At 44.5% G+C, this 19,267-nt stretch overlaps 1 protein-coding gene across 2 annotated transcripts in view; it reads right to left on the bottom strand.

Annotated features, from left to right (window-relative positions):
* Positions 1 to 19,267, bottom strand: part of mst (misato mitochondrial distribution and morphology regulator) — a 963,151-nt gene that overhangs the window by 857,187 nt on the left and 86,697 nt on the right. For both annotated transcript variants that reach the window (XM_068373866.1, XM_068373867.1), the window contains exon 2: positions 14,040 to 14,305. In XM_068373866.1, coding sequence (XP_068229967.1) covers positions 14,040 to 14,126 — 87 coding nt within the window. In that variant the 5' untranslated portion in view covers positions 14,127 to 14,305. The remainder of the gene's footprint in view (positions 1 to 14,039; positions 14,306 to 19,267) is intronic.

Consider the following 19,267-nt stretch of genomic DNA (forward strand, 5'->3'; position numbering starts at 1 on the left):
TTCCCCTTTAAAGAGCTGTCCTCCACCGAAGTCTCAAGTTCTTCGAAGATAGACCTTTAGGCTCTCCACTAGACACAGAGAGACATCTTCCTTCAGCGGGCAGATTCTCCAAGGGCCCCACCTTTTAGAGGAAGCTCGTTCTTGGCGAGAAACGTTGGGTCAGTAAAGAGGGTGAGCTCGCCTGTTTCTGCAAACTGGATCTGGCCCTCTTCTCTTGATAATACCACAATTTCACTGACTCGAGCTCACGAGGCGAGAGAAAATAAGAAAATCACTTTTTGAGTTAAATCTTTCAGAGGGCAGGTTTCATTGTCTAAGTCCGAGGCAAAATGGAGCACCTTGTCAAGAGACCAAGAGATGGGTCTTGGTGGCGGTGCGGGTCTGAGTCTACCACATGCCTTCGGCAGCTTGTTAAAGATGTCACTAGACAGGTCTATTTGGAAGGCATAAAGTAAGGGTCTTGTCAGGGCCGATTTGCAGGTGGAAATCGTGTTGGCAGCCAAGCCTTGTCCATGAAGGTGAATGAAGAAGGACAAACAAAAATCCATTAATATCTCCGTAGGATTTCTAGCCTTGACAAAGGACACCCAATTCTTCCAAGATGACTCGTACTGCCTTCTGGTAGATTTTGTTTTATATTCCTCTAAGAAGTCTAAGCTTTTCTTCGAAATCCCAAACCTCTTCTTGACAGCTAGGGAGATAAAATCATGAGATGAAGGTCTCGGGTTTTCTTTGATGAAGCGAAGACAGTTGACTTCTGAACTTGTTAGGTTAGCACTGGGTCCGGCAGGGGAATTAGCTTGGGTTGTAACTCCAGGATCAATGGGAAATAGTTGCTCAGGGGCTACTTGGGGGCCACTAAGTGAGGACTTTCAGCAGAAGGTTGGGTGGAGGGAACAGGTAAATCTTGGTCCATCTGTTCCAATCCAGGGACATGGCGTCCACTGCCTCCGCTCGGGGGTCCTCGTATGGGGCCACGTAGCAAGGAAGTTGTTTGTTGTCGCTCGTTGGGAAGAGGTCGATCTGCAGTTTCCAGGACTTCTCTGGAGATAAAGGAGAATGAGTCTACGTCTAGGGACCATTCTGACTCTATCGGGGCTGTCCTGGATAGAGCATCCGCCGTCACGTTGCAGAATCCTTGTAGGTGAACTGCTGAGAGGTGCCATCTTTTCTTTTCCGCAAGGCGGAAGATGGGCAGCAACACTTGGTTGAGTTGGGGCGATCTTGAGCCCTGACGGTTGAGACATCTGACCACGACATCGCTGTTCAGGGTCAGTCGAATTTGGACTGAGGGACGTGGGGACAGCCTTTTCAGAGTAAGAAGGACTGCCATGGCCACCAAGATATTGATATGAAACATCTTGAATAGGGGAGACCATGTTCCTTCAACTTGCCGTTGATGGGAGTGACCCCCCATCCTTCTAGCGATGCGTCCGTATGGATAACGACCGAGGGAGGCGGTAGTTGAAGAGGTACCGACCTTTTCAGGTTCTTTGCCTCCAACCATGGCTTGAGGAGTGATCGTAGCCAGGTCGGAAGGGGTCTCTTGAGATCTCTTCGAGCGACTGATGCATATCTTCTCCAGACTCCCGATGCATCTTTTAGCTGTGTTCGTAGCACTGGGTCTGTCACTGAAGCAAACTGAAGGGAGCCGAGCACCCGTTCCTGTTGTCGTCTTGAAATCCGTTTAGTTATAAGGAATCTCTTGACAGATCCTGCTATTTCCTTTCTCTTCTTTAGTGGAATGGAAAGACGGTGTGACTAAAGATAATAATGGATTCCCAGCCATTGGAACTTCTATGCTGGAGAAAGTCGAGACTTTTCGGTGTTGATCTTGAAGCCCAAATGTTCCAAGAATTGGATCACCTTTGTGGAAGCTTGCAGGCATTCTTCTTTGGATGCTGCCCACACCAGCCAATCGTCAAGGTAAGCCATCACCTGGACGCCTTGTAAGCGTAGCTGTTGAACGATCATCTCTGCGAGCTTCATGAATATCCTTGCGGCTATGTTTAGCCCGAAGGGCATGGCTCTGAAGGCGTACTGTCTTCTTTGAAGCCTGAATCCTAGGTAGGAGGAGGTCTGGCGGTTCATTGGAACATGCCAGTAGGCATCCGCCATGTCTATCGAGACTGTGTATGCCTTTTGAGGCAGTAGGGCTCTTATATGCTGAAGAGTCAGCATTTTGAACTTGTTGTTCACTATGAACTTGTTGAGAGGGGACAAGTCCGGAATGACTCTGAGTTTGTCAGAGTCCTTCTTGGGAACACAAAATAGTCTTCCTTGGAACCTGGTGGACTTTACCCTCTTGATCACCTTCTTGTTCAAGAGTTCTTGGACGTATTCTTCAACGACGGAGGTGGAGTGTTGGAAGAATTGGTGGAAAGCTGGTGGTGGTGTTACCCAGCTCCCCCCTAGTCCATTCTTGATGATGCTGTGAGCCCAGGGATCGAAGGTCCAACAATCCTGAAAAAGGCGGAGTCTTCCTCCCACCGGAAGCATCTCATTGCTTTTGGTTGCCCAAGGGTTTACCACCTCAGCCGCTTGCTCCCCTTCCTCCTCTCCCTCTGGAGGGACATCGAGAGGAGTCTCTGCCGGTGCCTCTACCTCTGGGACGAAAGGTAGTAGACTGCCTTTCGTAGGTGGGCGTGAAGGCTGGTGACTGAGCCACCACCGCCTGGGGTACCAGTTGAAAGGTCTGTTGGGGCTGGGCCACCAACTGGGGAGAGGCGGGTGCCGGAAACTGGCGTTTAGCCTGATGTTGCTGAGGTCGAGGCTTGTTTGGTTTCTTCTTAGGTTGGGGGCCTTCATCTTGAGAAGATTTCCTTTTTTCAGACATGCCCCACTTGTGGAGAAGGTTCCGGTTCTCCGTGGCGGCCCTGTCAACGATCTCTTTCACGAGGTCATTGGGAAAGAGATCTTTCCACCAAATGTTGGAGGAAATCAGTTTCCGTGGTTCGTGTTTGACGGTGGCATCCGCAAACACAAACTCTCTGCAGGCTCTCCATGCCCTGATGAAGCTGTAGAAATCTTTAGTCAGGGTGGCGAGGTGGGTCTTAGCCAAGACCATGTAGAAGCCTGGGGTTCGTTGTTCCCCGGCCATCATCTCCATTTCCACCTGGAGGGAAAGGGAGGCAGCCAGCCTCTCTTTCGTATCCTGCTCCCGACGTAGAAGGTAGTCAGAGAGCTTAGGGAGGTTCTCGTTGAACTGCCGTCCAGCGATGTCAGCCTCCAACTTTCCCACGGCAAAAGTTAACTTGATGTCTTTCCAAGCTTTGACAAGCGAATTATTTCTCTCTTGAAATCTTCATCCCTCTGGCGTATCCTCTCGTCCAGGATTGCAACCAAGGCCTGGAGGTTATCCACAGGTGTGTCCACTCTTGTGGGTGTAGGAGTGGACGAGGTAGAGGGGATGGGTTCCTAAACAACTACGGAAGCTATAGAGGGTGCAGGGGCACCTTCTTCTTCAGAGTCAGGAGCCTCCTTGGGTTCCTCTTCTTGACCCTCGGCCATCAGGGTCCTTTCGGTGGTGTCTGACACTTCTGACATCCGTTCCACCTCGTCAAGAAGGAAGTCTTGAAGTGTGTCCGATTTAACCGTCAGTTGGACACATGGGATCTCTGGCTTGAGAATGACAGCATCCGCAGATGATTTGGGAAAGAGCAGAGCTCTCATCTTCTCACTAGGGAGATAGGGCCCCGTGGCGTTCTTCTGGAAACCACATACCCACTTGTGTAGTTTCTCGCGAGCAATGTCCCTGGCCTCCGCTGACGGGGGGGGGCCTCGAACGCCTCGTTGAGCAGGTCCTTGCAAACAGTGCAGACCTGCGGGTCCCAATACCGAAGAGATCCTTGGGTGATGGAACCGCTGGCGTGAGTTCGGCACCCCAGGTGGCCATAGAAATCCGGGAGCCGAACACTACAGAAGGCGCTCTCACACCGGATGTACTCCTCCTGTAAAGAAGAAAGGGGTACATGAGTATTGGGAAGTCTATAACATTGACTTAAATTAATCTTAGATTAGTCTTAAAGTAATTTCAATTACAATATAAGATTTCTTTCCAAGTGTAAGCTTAGGATAGGTAAGCTAGAAATGAAGCAGGAAAGACACAAACTTGTGAATCCCGCCCAGCCAATTGCCGCGACCTTACACCAGTACTAACGCTAGGACTTTCTTTCAGGTAAGTCCAAAGGGGGAAGTTATCCAGTAGGGATAAGTAGCACAGCTAGTACTTCCTTCGGGGTATTAGTAATGGTGAAGGGGAGAGAGCTGAGTTCATTCAGCATAGTGAAAAAGGGAAATGATTATCCCCAATTCGAGTAGGTCCCGGCAAGGGACTGCGCATGGATGCACAGAGTATGCTAGAAAGAATTTACTGCATAACTATACACCATAATTTTCTGACTAGGGTATGTATTATACCATAGATGTACTGGCTATCATATATAACTATATAATAGGCACTGCCGGCTCTTTGCCGGCAGGGTAGAGAAAGGTGACAGTCCACTGTCGTAATATGAATTAGGTGGAGCCGGCAACCCGCCAACGTGTCAGAAGTACACCAGGTGCCGACGAATTTCCGAATGAGGGTAACCTTTTCCAGCCATCAGTCCATGTGGCGGGGAAGGGGCGAAAGCTTCGGGATTGATGGCAGACCGCCGGCAAGACGGCGGCCCCCGCCAGTTGGCAAGCAACCGGCTGTAGGTACTCCAGCCCTGACTTCAATCTATGGGCCAGAGTGGAGACCTAGGCTTAGCTGTCGGCCGTTGCCGGCAGAGTGCAGTGGACCGGCACTTGATTGAGAGAGAGAGAAAGCATGGAGAAAGGAAGAGGGAAGAGCGGCAGCTCACTACCCTAACCTCGCCTTCCTCGAGAAGGAGGGTTCAAATGGAAGGAAGAATATTGTCAGGCTTCCATCCAGCCGCAACTGAGCCGGCAGTCAACTAGAGTTGCGGATGGCGGTCCAAGGGAAGTCTTCCGCTGGCAGACCGACCTATCGTACGCTATCCCATAGTTCAACTATATGCGGGAAGCTTAGCAGTTTGGACTAACAGGCGAAAGGACCGGGCCGACCCCACAACCTGCCGGCACTCGGTCGAGTTGTAGAACGGTGGACAGAGGTGTGATGGCTAGGCCATCACCAAAGGACAGAGGGGGGAGGGGAAAAGGGGTCCTGAGAGGGAGTGCAGGGGTTGGTGTGAGCCTTCCCCAACACTCCAGGGGGGAGTTCTGTTTCAGTACCGGCACTATCCCAGGTATAGGAAGAATTCGTTCTCCAGCCTAGGGTAGGTTAGTACAGTAAAAGAACGGCATGGCCGTGCCGTTCCAAACTATAAAGAAACAGAATCCCATGGCCTGCCTAACCTAGGCTAGGAGAAGCATATCCCCTAGCCCGGAGAAGGCAGGTGTAGGACAAGTCGCTAGGCCACAGGGAGGAAGGGTTGTAACCCTACCAGGTGTGGCCTAAGGGGAAAGGGCAGAGCCCCCGCCTATTGCCGTCCAGCGAGGACCCCAAAAGGAGAGTTCATTCACCTAAGGGTAGCTGGGGGCAATCGACTAATACTCTCAGGTTCTGTCCCCAACTCAAAGCTCATGAACTATGGCAATGGGTAGGGAAAGAAAATCCTAGCCTAACTTCACCTGAATGCGATTCAGGGTAAGGAAAGCTAGGATGTAACCTAGGCTACCTCAGAGGGAGGACAGATTACCTTAGTGTGAAGGTAACCGGGGAGGTGTGAAAGTATACAAAGGGCCTAAGCCTTAGGTTAGGGGCAAGGGAGTTGACTACCAAGATCATCGAAACCCTTTGTATACTTCCTAGAAGGAGAAAAACCCATGTGCAATCACTGAATCTTATATGTATAAATGCCTAATATCTTCATTTCATAATTTAACACTAGGAACACTTATTATATCATGCCTGAAAGTAAACTAAAATGCCTAGGCTATCAAGCCTAGGAGGTAGGCTAGTACTTCTAGCGTCGTAGATTTGGCTACCTACATTCGCCGAAAACGAATACTATCGGCATAATATAACTAAATCCTACCAATGAAGACTAAATAACTAATACAGTGGAACCTCTACATCCGAACGTATCTACATCCGAATTTTCCAACATCCGAAGTAAAATTCGAGCAAATTTTTTACTCTACACCCGAATTTTATTTCGACACACGAAGTAAACATTATGCCATTGAGTGTCGAGTGCTCAGTTCTCTGTTCTTGTGTGTATCATGTGGTTGTCCTCTGTTTGGTCTGTAATTAACAGTGCTTATTTTCTTCCTTTTCTCACATTTCCTTTGTGATTTTACCTATAATCATGGTGCCTAAGAAGCTAAGTTTCAGTACAGGAAGAAGGCAATTCTTTCATTAGAATTGAAGCAAGAAATTATAGAAAAACCTGAGAGCAGTGTGCATGTGAGTGATACTGTATGGCTAAACAATATGGCCGGAATAGGCCTATGATCTCGAAGATCATCAAGCTAAAGGCAGCCATTAAAGCAAATAACCATCGAAGGAGATCACCATTATTACAAGACATCGTAGCAATACCCTGGAAGAGATAGAGCGCCTTTTATTGATAGGGATAAAGGACAAAGAGATTGTTGGCAATGATCATTTGTGAGAAGGGCTAGCGTGATGAATAGAAAGAAAGAAAAAAGTGAAGCAAAGAAAACCAAGATAGCGTTAACAAGCTCTTTTAAATAAGACTTCTCTCTTTTTCTGTTTCTCTCTAAACATAGCATTAACATGTTCTTTAAATAAAATCTCTCTCTCTCTCTCTCTCTCTCTCTCTCTCTCTCTCTCTCTCGTTCTTCTTCACTGTTGTAGTGTTAGATACATCTACGTCTATTATTTTTTTTCCGAGAGAGAGAGAGAGAGAGAGAGAGAGAGAGAGAGAGAGAGATTAAACAAAAATGTGTTTAGAGTACATATGATTTTTAACTGCGTCAACGAGTTGAAAAACAATTAAATGAAATTAAGAAAGTAATAACAGCTAATCTGAATTCCTTTATTAACTAAAACAAATATTGATACAAACACACTCGTGTGCGTATGCACAAACACACACACAGGTGCAAGAATTTTGCTATGCAGTAAGAGAGACGGTCAGGGAGGAGGTAGAGATGGTGACTGCGATAACATACCGTAACTCGTCACTGAAAGTGATGAAAATAAAAAATCAAAAGAAAAAAATATGTGAAAAATATGAAATATAAAAATAAAATAAAAAAAATAAATAAGCTTAGTTAGATTAAAATTTCCGTAGTGTAAGTTACGGTATGTTATCGCAGTCACCATCTCTACCTCCTCACCGATCTTGTCTCCTTGTGCGTGTGTGTGTGTGTTTGCGAATACGCACACGAGTGTGTTTGTATCAATATTTGTTTTAATTAATAAAGGAATTCAGATTTGCTGATATTGGTTTTTTAGTTACATTTAACTGTCTTTCAACTCGTTAACGCTGGTAAAAATCATATGTACACAACACATTTTTGTTTAATCTCATTTTTGTTTAATCTCTCTCTCTCTCTCAGAAAAAAAATTAATAGACGTCTCTAACACTAACAGTGAAGAAGAACAGAGAGAGAGAGAGAGAGAGAGAGAGAGAGAGAGAGAGAGTATTTATTTAAAGAACATGTTAACACCATGTCTACCTTCTCGCCGATCGTCCGTCTCCTCCTGGGTAGCAAATCCTACACCTGCGTTGGCCTGTCTCTAAGGTAAAGTGGCAATAAAACACATTTTTTATTCATTATTTCTTTATATTTATCTTTTTTACATGCTTCTTTCATATTATGCAGTTATGTTATTGTTATGCGTAATTATGTGTAGCCATTTATTAAGGATTTATTATGGGTTTTTAGGCTGAGGAACGAATTAAATGAATTACCATGTATTCTTATGGGAAAATTCGTTTCGACATCCGAACATTTTCTACATCCGAAGTTGGTTCTGGAACGGATTAAATTCGTATGTAGAGGTTCCACTGTACTGATATTAGTTATGGAACCGGGAAGGTTGTTCTGGCTAACTAAATAAAGCATGCAATGCGAACAACAGCGTCAGAGACGCCTCCGGTTAAGGCAACAGCTCCGCCACAAAACACAGTATTTAAAGATAAAAAAGCGTTACTTTACGGCCAGAGCTGATTTATACAATATAAGAATATGGTACTCAACTTTCCAGAAGCAGGAGAAGCTGAATATTGTGACATGATGAAACTAATAGCGAACAACTGGGAAAAAACACCTGGACATAGACGCTACAAGCGAAGGAATGGAGATGGCACGTGGTCGTGACGTCAGCCAAGATGGCGGCCAAACATGGTGTCGTTCATGACGTCATCTGAGTACCGTAACAGTAACGGAGGAGGAGAACCTTGTATCGGCTCCTCCCATAACTTGCCACTACTTCCCCCTCGAAGCGTAAACGCTATGTGGGGTGCAGATAGATATGAGGCGTGTCAAGCATACGTCCCGTTATTATACGATATCCTAAAGGGAAACCTTATGGGTACTCGTGCCAGAAGTTAGAATTCTGTGAAACCTTTAGTTTAATTCTCTGGGAATATCTACTGTAGTCATATAACTCCTCAGGAAGCTACTGAAGGAACCTTCCATCAGGACGACATGGCCTGAGCCCAAAAAAGTCACCTATGAGCTGCAGAGACTGCCTGATGGTGAACTGGTGCAAGCTCACCATGTCCAGTTAAAGGCCTGGCTTCAACCTTCAGTCTATCTTAGGAGGCACTTTCTCTGGTATCTGAGGGGTCCTGCTCCTGTATCCTGTAACTAAGACTCAGAATACTCCAGGACTTGTGCATAATAGTCCGACTTCCTCTGAAGTCTCAGACAGTTCTGATTCTAGTAGTGATGTTGAGTCGTTTGGGGTGGCTGCAAAAGTCACATCATACCTTTTGTCTCCAGATCGTAATCAGTCTCGACGACAAAAGAAAAGTTACCGTCCTACGAGAATTATTACTGTGCTTAAGCATATCCTTAAGTCAGCTAGGATTTATGAAAGGAAAAAAGCACTGGATGCTTGGTTATATCCTCCAGAAAATTCTGATGAGACTCCTGTATTGAAGTCAGAATCTGTTTGAGATAGTGTGGTCCTCCAACTGTGGGAGAACAACCCCACTGAAAAGTGTGAAATCCTGATTTTGACTCTCGAATTCGTGGCTCACTCTCCTATATGCAAATTTCCAACGCCCCGTTTCTTAGCCTCCTCTTTCCAAGAGGAAGGTGTCATTCATTCTCCAGGGAGTTTCCAGCATTAAGTTTATGGAACCACTTCTGCTGGCTCCAAGAGTACCAGTCCAGATTTGTCAAGACCTGCTAGTTTAGAAAGCCCTGTTTCTGACTTGGCAATGTCCATTTACCCTGATTATGACTTTCTTGGCTTTTTTCCACCCGATTACGATGACCGACTGTTGCCTGAAAATCCCACCTCTAGTGGATATAGCCCACCAAAGACAAGGTAAAAAGGTCCAGTTCCTGACCTACCTTTAGTTCAGCCTCGAGTCAGGCAGTGGAGGTCTCATCTCATTGATCAGACGAATACTACAGAGGGAACTGTCCTCCATTCCTGAGTCACCTCAGAATTCAAACCCTTTCTGACATTCTGATGGTAGATTGATACACCAGTCGGAACTCGAGGTTGAAGTGGCACAGTCGGGTGTATTTGATCTGAATAAGACAGCTCTGTTTGGGTCTCCTTTAATAGAACTTTGCCCTTAGTCATCCCCTGATTTTTGGGGATTTTTATTGTCCTCTTCTGAGTCTACGGATTCTGTCTCTGGTCCGCATTACAGAGTGTCGATAGCCCGCAGATATCAACTGTTATGCGAGGTTATCGATCGGTTAAAGACACCCAGCTTATACCTGGAGAGTCCCCGGCTTAGCCTGTCTCCGGTGCTGCCAAAGATTAACATGGCTCGCCAACAGATTGCTAAATCACGGCGCATGTCCCGAGACAGAATTTTGACTCAGATAAAAAAAACTATAAAATCTCCTACTGAATTAATCCCTGAAAAGAAGTTTTTTATTTTTTTTCTCGAGTTATTGTATAGTAATTACTTTTTTTTATTAGTCCTTTTTTATTCCCACATTGGGGTAGTTAAAAGGCTGTGGAACAGAAAACCTTATGTGAGAAAGCCTGTATTGAGTCACGGTTTGTGTAATTGTTTTATTGATTGTTGTAAATTTTCCTTGACCGTGACAAAGTTATATTAGATTTAGTAAATTTTTTATTGTACTGTAATAGTCCAAAATCAATAAGTTTTGTATTTTTTAAAATTGATTTTGGACTACAATGAATATTATTTCTCTATTTTCCTGGACAGTTTTATGACTGTATGCCTGCAATACTGTAATGTTGATTGTAATAATAACTGATTTACTATATTGTATGTCATTGGAGCATTGTTGAAGGGGTTGGATGATAATCTAATTTTCAGTTTTTATGTAATGTATCTACACTGTGTCGCATAGTTTATCATCTAATCCAAATACATTTTTCTTTTTATATCATGAAACTGTCAAATGATGTACCTAATGCAATATGTATACAGTAATTGGATAAGAGAATGAAGGGACGGATGATAAATTAAGTTTCTTTTAGTTGATCATCCTATAGTTTCTTTTAGTTGATCATCCTATCTTTCTCTTGAAGTTTCTTTTTGTAATGTAATAAGTATTCAACTTGAATTGTATAAAGTTGGTGTAGGGTGTTATTGCTAGTCATGAGACAGTGTTGAGATGGACCAAAGAGCTAGTGGGGGGAATGTGAAAAACAAAATATATAGATATGGAAATACAAACTATTTTACCATACTGTACTTTTATTATTGTAAATCTTTATATCTTTGTTTGTATTTGTTAAATTTTTATGATTTGGTCCCTTAACATTGTCTCTATATTCTTTTTTGCTCACTTAACAGGTGGCTGGCTATACGCCCTACTCCCTGTAGGGCTTGGAGATGGTAGCTAGAATTACAGTCATGCACTTCAACAGTTCCTATTTTGTGCATATCCTCAACCTGTAGGGCATCTCAAATACTGGACTGACACAAGAGGATCCAAAAGTGAAAAAAAAAGGTGTTTGTTAATTCCATGTACATTAAAGACAGTAAGTAGCGTTTACTGAATATTGAACAGAGTGCTAGGCGAGGGTAAGCAATAATTAACTGTGGGGGATTCTTAGGATATTAATGCAGTAGACACTAGTGATAAAAAACCCTAGGGTTGTGTATCTGTTATCAGACAGTAGTCGGAGATTCATGTCCAGACCCTGTTGACTCTCTGTGTAGGTCGTGAACTGCAATGTTGTGGGGTTCTCCATTAGGATTGAAGGTTTCTTATGTCACAAGCTTGGAACTTTGTCTTGAATATGTTGACCTTGACCGAAAAAGGCTATGTCTTGATCCTAAGTGGCAAGGTTAGCTGTTGTTAACTTTTGTGTTTAGTATCTGGAACCCGATGGGTTGGTAATTTGAAGCAGGATTCTTTGTAGTTTACATTGTTTTTATGTGTAGTTTACTGAGTAACCTGTTTCTGATGATTTTTATTCATATGAGTGTCCAACATGTGAATGGTTTATTTTTTCTCAAAGCATTTTTAAGTATAGTTGGTGTAGAACTGAAGTGAAAAGGGATACTAGTTCCTTTAGAAAAGAAATTTTTTTATTAAATTTTTCTATAATACTCTTGTCAACCTAGTTATTTGTTTAATTCTTTTTTCTTATTAAATCTGTTTCTAATAAGCCACTTTCAATAAATTTCCTCCCACACTGTGTCCTGTCACTGGCCTAGAGTTAATCTAATTTTTTTTCCTTTCTCCTAATGTTCTTAGAGTTTACTTAAGCTTGAAAAGATCTTACCTAAAGAAGATAGAGCTATTGCTGATTTTCCCCAGAATTAAATCAATGGTCATACTACTGTAACAGTTTATTCAGCAAGCTCAAGGCAAGAAAAGATGATAACGAAATTTGAGGTTCTAGCTGGGTCCCTTGCCTAGTATAAAAAAATCGAGGGGCGGTGCCCAGTACCCAGTTTTCTTGACTTTTTACCTTTTGCCCAGATTTCTGGGTATTCCACCGTTTTACCTTTTTGTGTGGTGAATGTTGGAGTGTGGTCAGCATTCGAACACTAGGCAGACTACGTGCTACATCTGGCCACAGTCCGCAAACCACTACAACAGCAAACCGTTGGGGAGTGACGAGCCGTTGGCGAATGGCAAACAGCTGGTCGATGACGAGCGAGTGAGTGGACTTGGTGACTAGAAACAGTTGGAGCTTTTCAAGTTACTGAACTCAGTGAGCAGATGAAGAGGCAATGGGCGATGACAGAACCACAAAGAGCAGTTTGTTGGCGAGCAGTCGGCGAGAAGAGCTTGACTGGCGAGCACCGCAATGCCGGGAAAATCCGAGTCCGAGGAAAATCCGGTGATACAGGCGAAGCTCGGGAACCAGATGGCGAATGGCGGGACTGGCGAGATTTGTGAAACTAATGACCTCTGGGCAATGTCGAGGGAGGTCCTTGACGATCCTGCGAAAGGGATTGTTCAGCAGCAGGTGGTGAAGAGCCAAACAGACGTCTCCCTGCCAGAGGCGAAAGAGAACGTCCGAGGCGACGAGGAGGGCCACGAACTCGTAGCCGGCAAGAACGAGCCTCAACAAGGGAGGACTGACCAGCAAGCTAGTTTCTGGCAGGCCTCCAAAGAGGTGTCTCTATGGTGGGTTCTCCCTCACAACAGAGAGGTGACCACCCGCAGGAGACTTGCCTTGGACTTCGCTCCAACCCCGAAGGATGATCAGCAAGGGAGAGAGCGTAGTCCTCGGCAACAACGACAGCAGCGGTGGATGAGGCAGGAACGAAGTCAACAAGCAGGGCCGCAGATGACCCTCAGGGTCACGAGGGTCTATGCTAAGCAGGGCCAACGGATTCACCTCTGAGGAGGAAGAATATTGCCTCGCAGCACCCAGCTAAAGGAATTGCAACAGCACCTCCTTGGAAGGTGGGCCAGACAATCAAAAAGACAGCCACACCTGAAAAATATCAGAAAAGATCAAAGATTCCCCAAGGGGAAGAGGCAGGGCCGCTTTACTAAGAGAAGCAGCACGGGCTCTCAAGAACCGAGGTTGACCAGGAGTTAACTGGCCTAAGTTACTATTCGATGGTTCCCCGGAGGAAACCAGTCGAACAGGAGCTTCGGAGGAAGGTCAAGGGGCAGAAAAAGCTTTGGGTTTCTTCTAATTCTAGGAAGACCCCGAAGGCGACGAATCCCTTTTAGCCTTCTTCCAAACCTTTCCCACTGGGAGGCAGACCACTCCCGGCACTCAGGGCAAGTGTTATTATTATCACAACGTTGCCCTCTACAGGCGGGACACAACCGGTGAGGATCCGTGTCCACAGAGGACATAAAAGTCCCGCAGGAGCAGCCTTCAGGTCCTGGGTTGATCCGCATACTGATAGCCAGAAGACGCACACATACACACTGTAAAGAAAAAGCAAATAAGATTAACAATGGCAAGTCAATATTGGTGAAGGGGAAGAACAGTAACAACTGATCTCCATCCGAGCCAAAAACAAAGTAAGCTCACAGCCCCGGTGTATGAGTGAGAGGGGTAGTTACTACCCCGACCCCCTCAGCTAACTAGCGGGCGGGTGGTTAACCCTTGCTTAAAATCTAATGGCTCGTCTTTCAGGTTCGCCGAAATTCATACCCCTATAAATAGCGTTGGTTTGTACGTAGGGATGGAACACTAAAGTTTGTTTAGCTTACATGTAAATACAGGTATCTCACTGCCAGGCTGTTTACCTTATTAAATAGCCTAACAGCAGTTCCAGCTTTGCTGAAGTCATACTCTGATTAAAGGTCGAAGGTTTTTATTTTGTAAAGGAACAAATTTGTGATATTTTTATCAAATAGACTATTACTGGGGCCAGGCATGCCATCTTGTCAGAAATTCATAAATACTGTATCATTATACCTGAAGAGGAATTACAGTAACATTAATCTTGATCTAAGCCACCTACCTGTAGGTTCCACCAGTGAGTTCCAACAAAATTAGCATAATGTCCAACTTGTAACGTTATCACTTCTCGTACATTAGTGTCCATCATTCAATGCTATGCTACAATTATATCACAGTAGTCTGATTTTCCAAGTTGCTTGAAGTCTATGTAAGATTCCTAAATGCTCACTCAGCAAAACAAGTTTGCAGCACTCATTCAACTAATTGATCAGTGCAAAGCTTTTTAGCTTATAGAAAGTACTGTATAGTACTACAGTTGAGATACTTCTGTAACAAATAAAAGTACATAAATTATGGTAAGTAATGCACAGTACTACAATTGAATGGTTTCCTGTAACAAAATAAAAAATAATCTTAAAGGAAATCATAAGTTTTACTTTTACCTCTCTCTACCCTAAAATAAGTTGGAATAATACTTTCTTATAAGTTTTGTCAACATACTGAGGTTTTTTGGTGGTTAATGTGCTGTGGTGTATCTAGCGAATTTCCTGTAAAAGGCTAAAAAAGGGAATCCAATAAAATTTCAAATTATCAAAGAAATAGTGTCTCATCTGCTCTAGCCCCAGTGATTCAACTTGCAAATCATGAACTCAACGTGTATAAAGCAGACCTATGGGTTCAAACTCTTAAACCAATCATAGCACCTCCAATGCTAAAAATCATCTGATAACCAATGAAACATTATCACTGAGAACCTATATAAATACTAAAAATTTCATATAATTTGTATTTGTTCCAACCTAAATACAAACCATTTCGCTATTCATAAGGATTATCTTTCAGCAAAGCTGAAAGACTAGCCATAAAGACTCTTAAGCGAGGTGGAACTACCGACACACTAGTCGGAAGGGGAGTAGTTGAGGTTTGCCAGCTACCCAGTTCACTTACACACAAGTGTCTAACCCACTTTTTCTTTCGGCTCCGCTGAGAACAAACGTTACCACTCTCTGCCTCCCTAGAGACTTGCCATTGTGATTAATTCTACTCTCTTTTTCTCTTTTCAGGTGTGAATGTTTCTCCTTCTTGCCGTCCATTGTGCAGACATGGCCGGGACCAGAAGAATGCTCCTGCAGGACCTTCATATCCCCTGCCAAGACCGACCCCAATTTGTTGTGTCCAGCCTGCTGAGGACGGCATTGTGACCAGGATAACACCTATGAGGAGTGCTGAGAGAGGTCTTACTTCCAGTGGGAGAGATTTGTGCGCCGGCGCACGAAGAGGTCCAAGAGAGATTCCACGCCTTCCCAAAGCTCCGGCTTGATCGGTGTCTTCTGAGGATAGGTCAAATAGGAGTGTTGACCAGCTAACACCAGGTCAGCTCCAGGGTTCCAGTAACGAAGCTGCTTCTCCTAGAGAAACAACTTTGCCCCTGCCCTCAGGAGAATCCTTTTCTCTTTATGATTTGTTACAGGTTTGGCTGTCACTGGGAGCTGCAGGCCCACCTTCGAAGGACGTACTGTTAGAGCTTCTACACCTGGGGGCCGAGAGGTGACATACTCCGACTCCCTCAAAAGTAGAAGTTCTTTCTCCTGCGAGTGCTGTGGTCAACGTCCTTGCAGCCTTGCAGTCTGCGAAGCCCATCTCTTGCCCTCGCCTGTTCCTGCTGCTACCAGCGAAGTCTCTGTTCTTTCCTCTTCAGAGGATGGGTTTGAGCAAGGACCTAGGCCTGCTAGATGTCACCACGCCTTCTCATCCAGTCTTTCAAGCAAGACTCTCCTGTCCTCTACAGCCACCCAGACGTTTGCCCTCACCCCTCGCCCACCGTCAATAAACAGCGGGCTGGTTCCAGGGATCGACGATCATCTCGACATTCTCCAGCTCATGATCACCGCTCTCCTCGTGATTGTCACTCGCCGGCTGGTGATTCTCACTCATCATCTCGTGACTGTTACTCGCCAGCTAGTGATTGCCACTCTCTTGGTCACCCTTAACAGCTCGTGATCGTCACTCGCCTGATCGCCATTCACCAGCCTTTGAACATCACCCCAAAGCGCACTGTTTGCCAGATCATGATCACCCAAGCGCTCTGTTCACCAGCTTGCCGTTCACCAGCTTCCCGTTCGCTAGCTTGCCGATTGCCTGCCAAACGGTCTCCTGCCAGACGGCCTCCTACCAGATGTTAGCATGCTCGTCATTCGCCAGCTGGCAGCTTGCTAGCACGCAGCTTTGCCAATAGCCAGTCCGCTGCTCACCAGCTCGCCGATCACCAACGCGCTGCTCGCCAACACGCCGCCCACCGGCTCATCGATCGCCAACGCATTGCTCGCCAACACGCCGCTCACCAACACGTCGCTTGCCAACAAGTCACTCGCCAGCTCACTCCAGCCCAAAGGTCTCCGAAGCATGACCGATACTTGCCAGTGCACTCCTCCTCATCTCCCCCTCGTGATCATCACGCTCCTGCAAGCGATCCTCTTTCTCCTGCTCGATAGCCCTTGGACGAACATCACAGAGCATCAGCGACTGTTCCAGAAAAGTATGCGTGTTGCCCTGATTCGCCAGTAAGAGGTGGGTGCCCAGTTCCTTTCCATGCTGGATTCAAGGAACCTTCCAGGAAGTTTCTGGCTGCTTCCATCTCTCCAGCATGTTCTTCTAAGACTAAACATGAAGACCTTCAAATGCCTGTGTGCCATCAACCAGGTAAGAGACCTGTCTTTCCTCAATTTCATGTGCCATGACAGCGATCCCGGCGGAGACGATCTCTATCAGTAGGCATCCTTAAGAATACTCCGGACCTGTTTACTGTAAGAAAACTGCCAACGTGGCTAGATTGCTAGCCTAGCCCCTAGGCTCGATAGCCTAGTATTCATGTTTACTTCTTGCATGATATAATAAGTGTTCCTAGTGTTATTTTATAAATGAAGACATAGGCATTTATACAAACAAGATTCAGTGATTGCACAGATGTTATTTCACCTTCTAGGGAGTATACAATGGGTTTCGGTAATATTGGTAGTTGTCTCCTTTGCCCCTAACCTAACGCTGTCGCTATTGTATACTCCCTTGGTGAAGGCGGTCAAACCAGCAGTTGCGGGTAAAGCACAACCAGCAAAGCAGACAGCAGTATCGTCAACCGCAAGAATTCTGTTGAAAAAAATTGGTCTCCTTTTCCTTCTTTTATCCTCCATCTGACCCTAGGAGGACACCTGTCTCTTCCAGAGCCCCTAATCCTCTCATGATCATCTCACTCCTTAAGAGGACTCGTGGAGCTGTGGGAGTTGCTTCAAATATACAGCAGGACTTCTCGCAGCTTCAGTCGACTCCAGTCCTCATGATAAAGAAGAAGAGTATGGGTTGACAGCAGCCAGGATAAAGGCGTTCTCCCAGATCGCCAGCTCTTCTAGTCTGATTCGAGTGGGCTCGTCCTTCAAATTTCTCTCTCCACCATTCCTCCAGCAGAGGAGATATCATGAGGTCTCGCACGACTACTCCATTAGAGGCTCTTTCAATGGGAATTTCGTTCGAGAGGCTTTCTGGTCTCTCAGATTCCTTTACGGTGTCTGATATCCTGAATATGGAAAAGGTAGTGAAGTATGCCATGCAGGCTACTTCATGGCTGGATCTGTGGTTAGGATCCATGGGCCACTTCATTAGAACTGAAGACTGGTCCAAAGATTCTACGAGGAGATTATGAAAACCTTCCTTCTATCTGGCACCCAAACCATTGAGTTCCTCGCTCAACCAGGTGGCTAACCTGTGGACTAATGTGATACTCAGGCGCCGGGATGCGATAATCGAAAGGTTTCACAGACAGGTCCATCAGGCTGAGGTCTCCAAGCTTAGGAACTCCACCTTGGACAGCTCTTCTTTGTTCAAACCGGAAGTTGAGAATGCGGTTAAACGATGGAGGAAGTCCTGGAGGATCCCTTCTCCATATAACTTGACATCTTGGTCCTATGCTAAGATTCTACCACCAGCTACGAAACAGCTGCAAACCACCAAAAACTCGATCAGTAGGATAGCATGGTCCTTGAAAAAGTTGTCTAAAAAACTTTTTCTTGAACAAGATCAGACGGGCCTCAAGTACTCTCGAGGAGGAAAGGTAGGAAAGGGAGTGGCAGAGGTCGTTCCCACTAAGGATAGAAATCGTCTCACCTGCACACCGGTGAGATGCCTCCAACGCCGCTGCAGAGGTGGCTACAGCACAGGGCAGAACCCAGGAAAGTCTCTATGATTCGTTCAGGGTATCAGATCCCGTTCATTCAATCTCTCCCTCCACTGAATCGAGATCCAGACCCACCAAGCTCCTATGTGAAAGGATAAACAAAGGAGCTGGCCATTCGGGTCAAACTCCTGACCATGTTGGAGAAGGGCGCACTCCAAGAAGTCCTCGACCGCTCTTCATGCTCCTTTAGTCAACTCTTTCTTGTGAAAATGGTGTCTAGAGGCTGGAGACCGGTCATCGACCTCTCAGCTCTGAACAAGTTTGTACTATAAACTTCTTTCAGGAGGGAGACAGCGATCACGGTCTAACAAACGGTAAGACCACAGGAATTCCCATGCCCACGGGATCTCGAAGACAAATACTTCCAAATCCCAGTCCATCTCTTTTCAAAGAATGATCTCTGGATCACACACACATATATATATATATATATACCTATATATACATATATATGTATATATATGTATATGTATATATATATATATATATATATATTTAATATATATATATATATATGTGTGTGTATATATATATTAATGTATACGTATATATATATATATATATTTAATTTAAAAATATATATATATATGTGTGTATATATATATATATATATGGGTGTATATATATATATGTATATAAATGTATATATATATATATATGTATGTATACATATATACATATGTATATATATATATATATACAGTATATGTATATATATATATGTATGTATATATATATATATATATACATGTATATGTATATATATATATATATATATGTATGTGTATATATATATATGTATATGTATATGTATATATATATATATATATATGTATATATATATATATATATGTATATATATATATATATATGTGTGTGTGTATATATATATATATATATATGTATATATATATATATATATGTATATAAGTATATATGTATATAAGTATATATATATATATATATATGTACAGTCAGCGCGGGTCGGTCTGTCCGGGCAGCATCCGCCATGCATTCATTTTGGTCCCCCCCATATCTACATTAATACACAATATAAATCAATA

Source organism: Palaemon carinicauda, chromosome 5 (assembly GCF_036898095.1).
Source record: "Palaemon carinicauda isolate YSFRI2023 chromosome 5, ASM3689809v2, whole genome shotgun sequence".
NCBI lineage: Eukaryota > Metazoa > Arthropoda > Malacostraca > Decapoda > Palaemonidae > Palaemon > Palaemon carinicauda.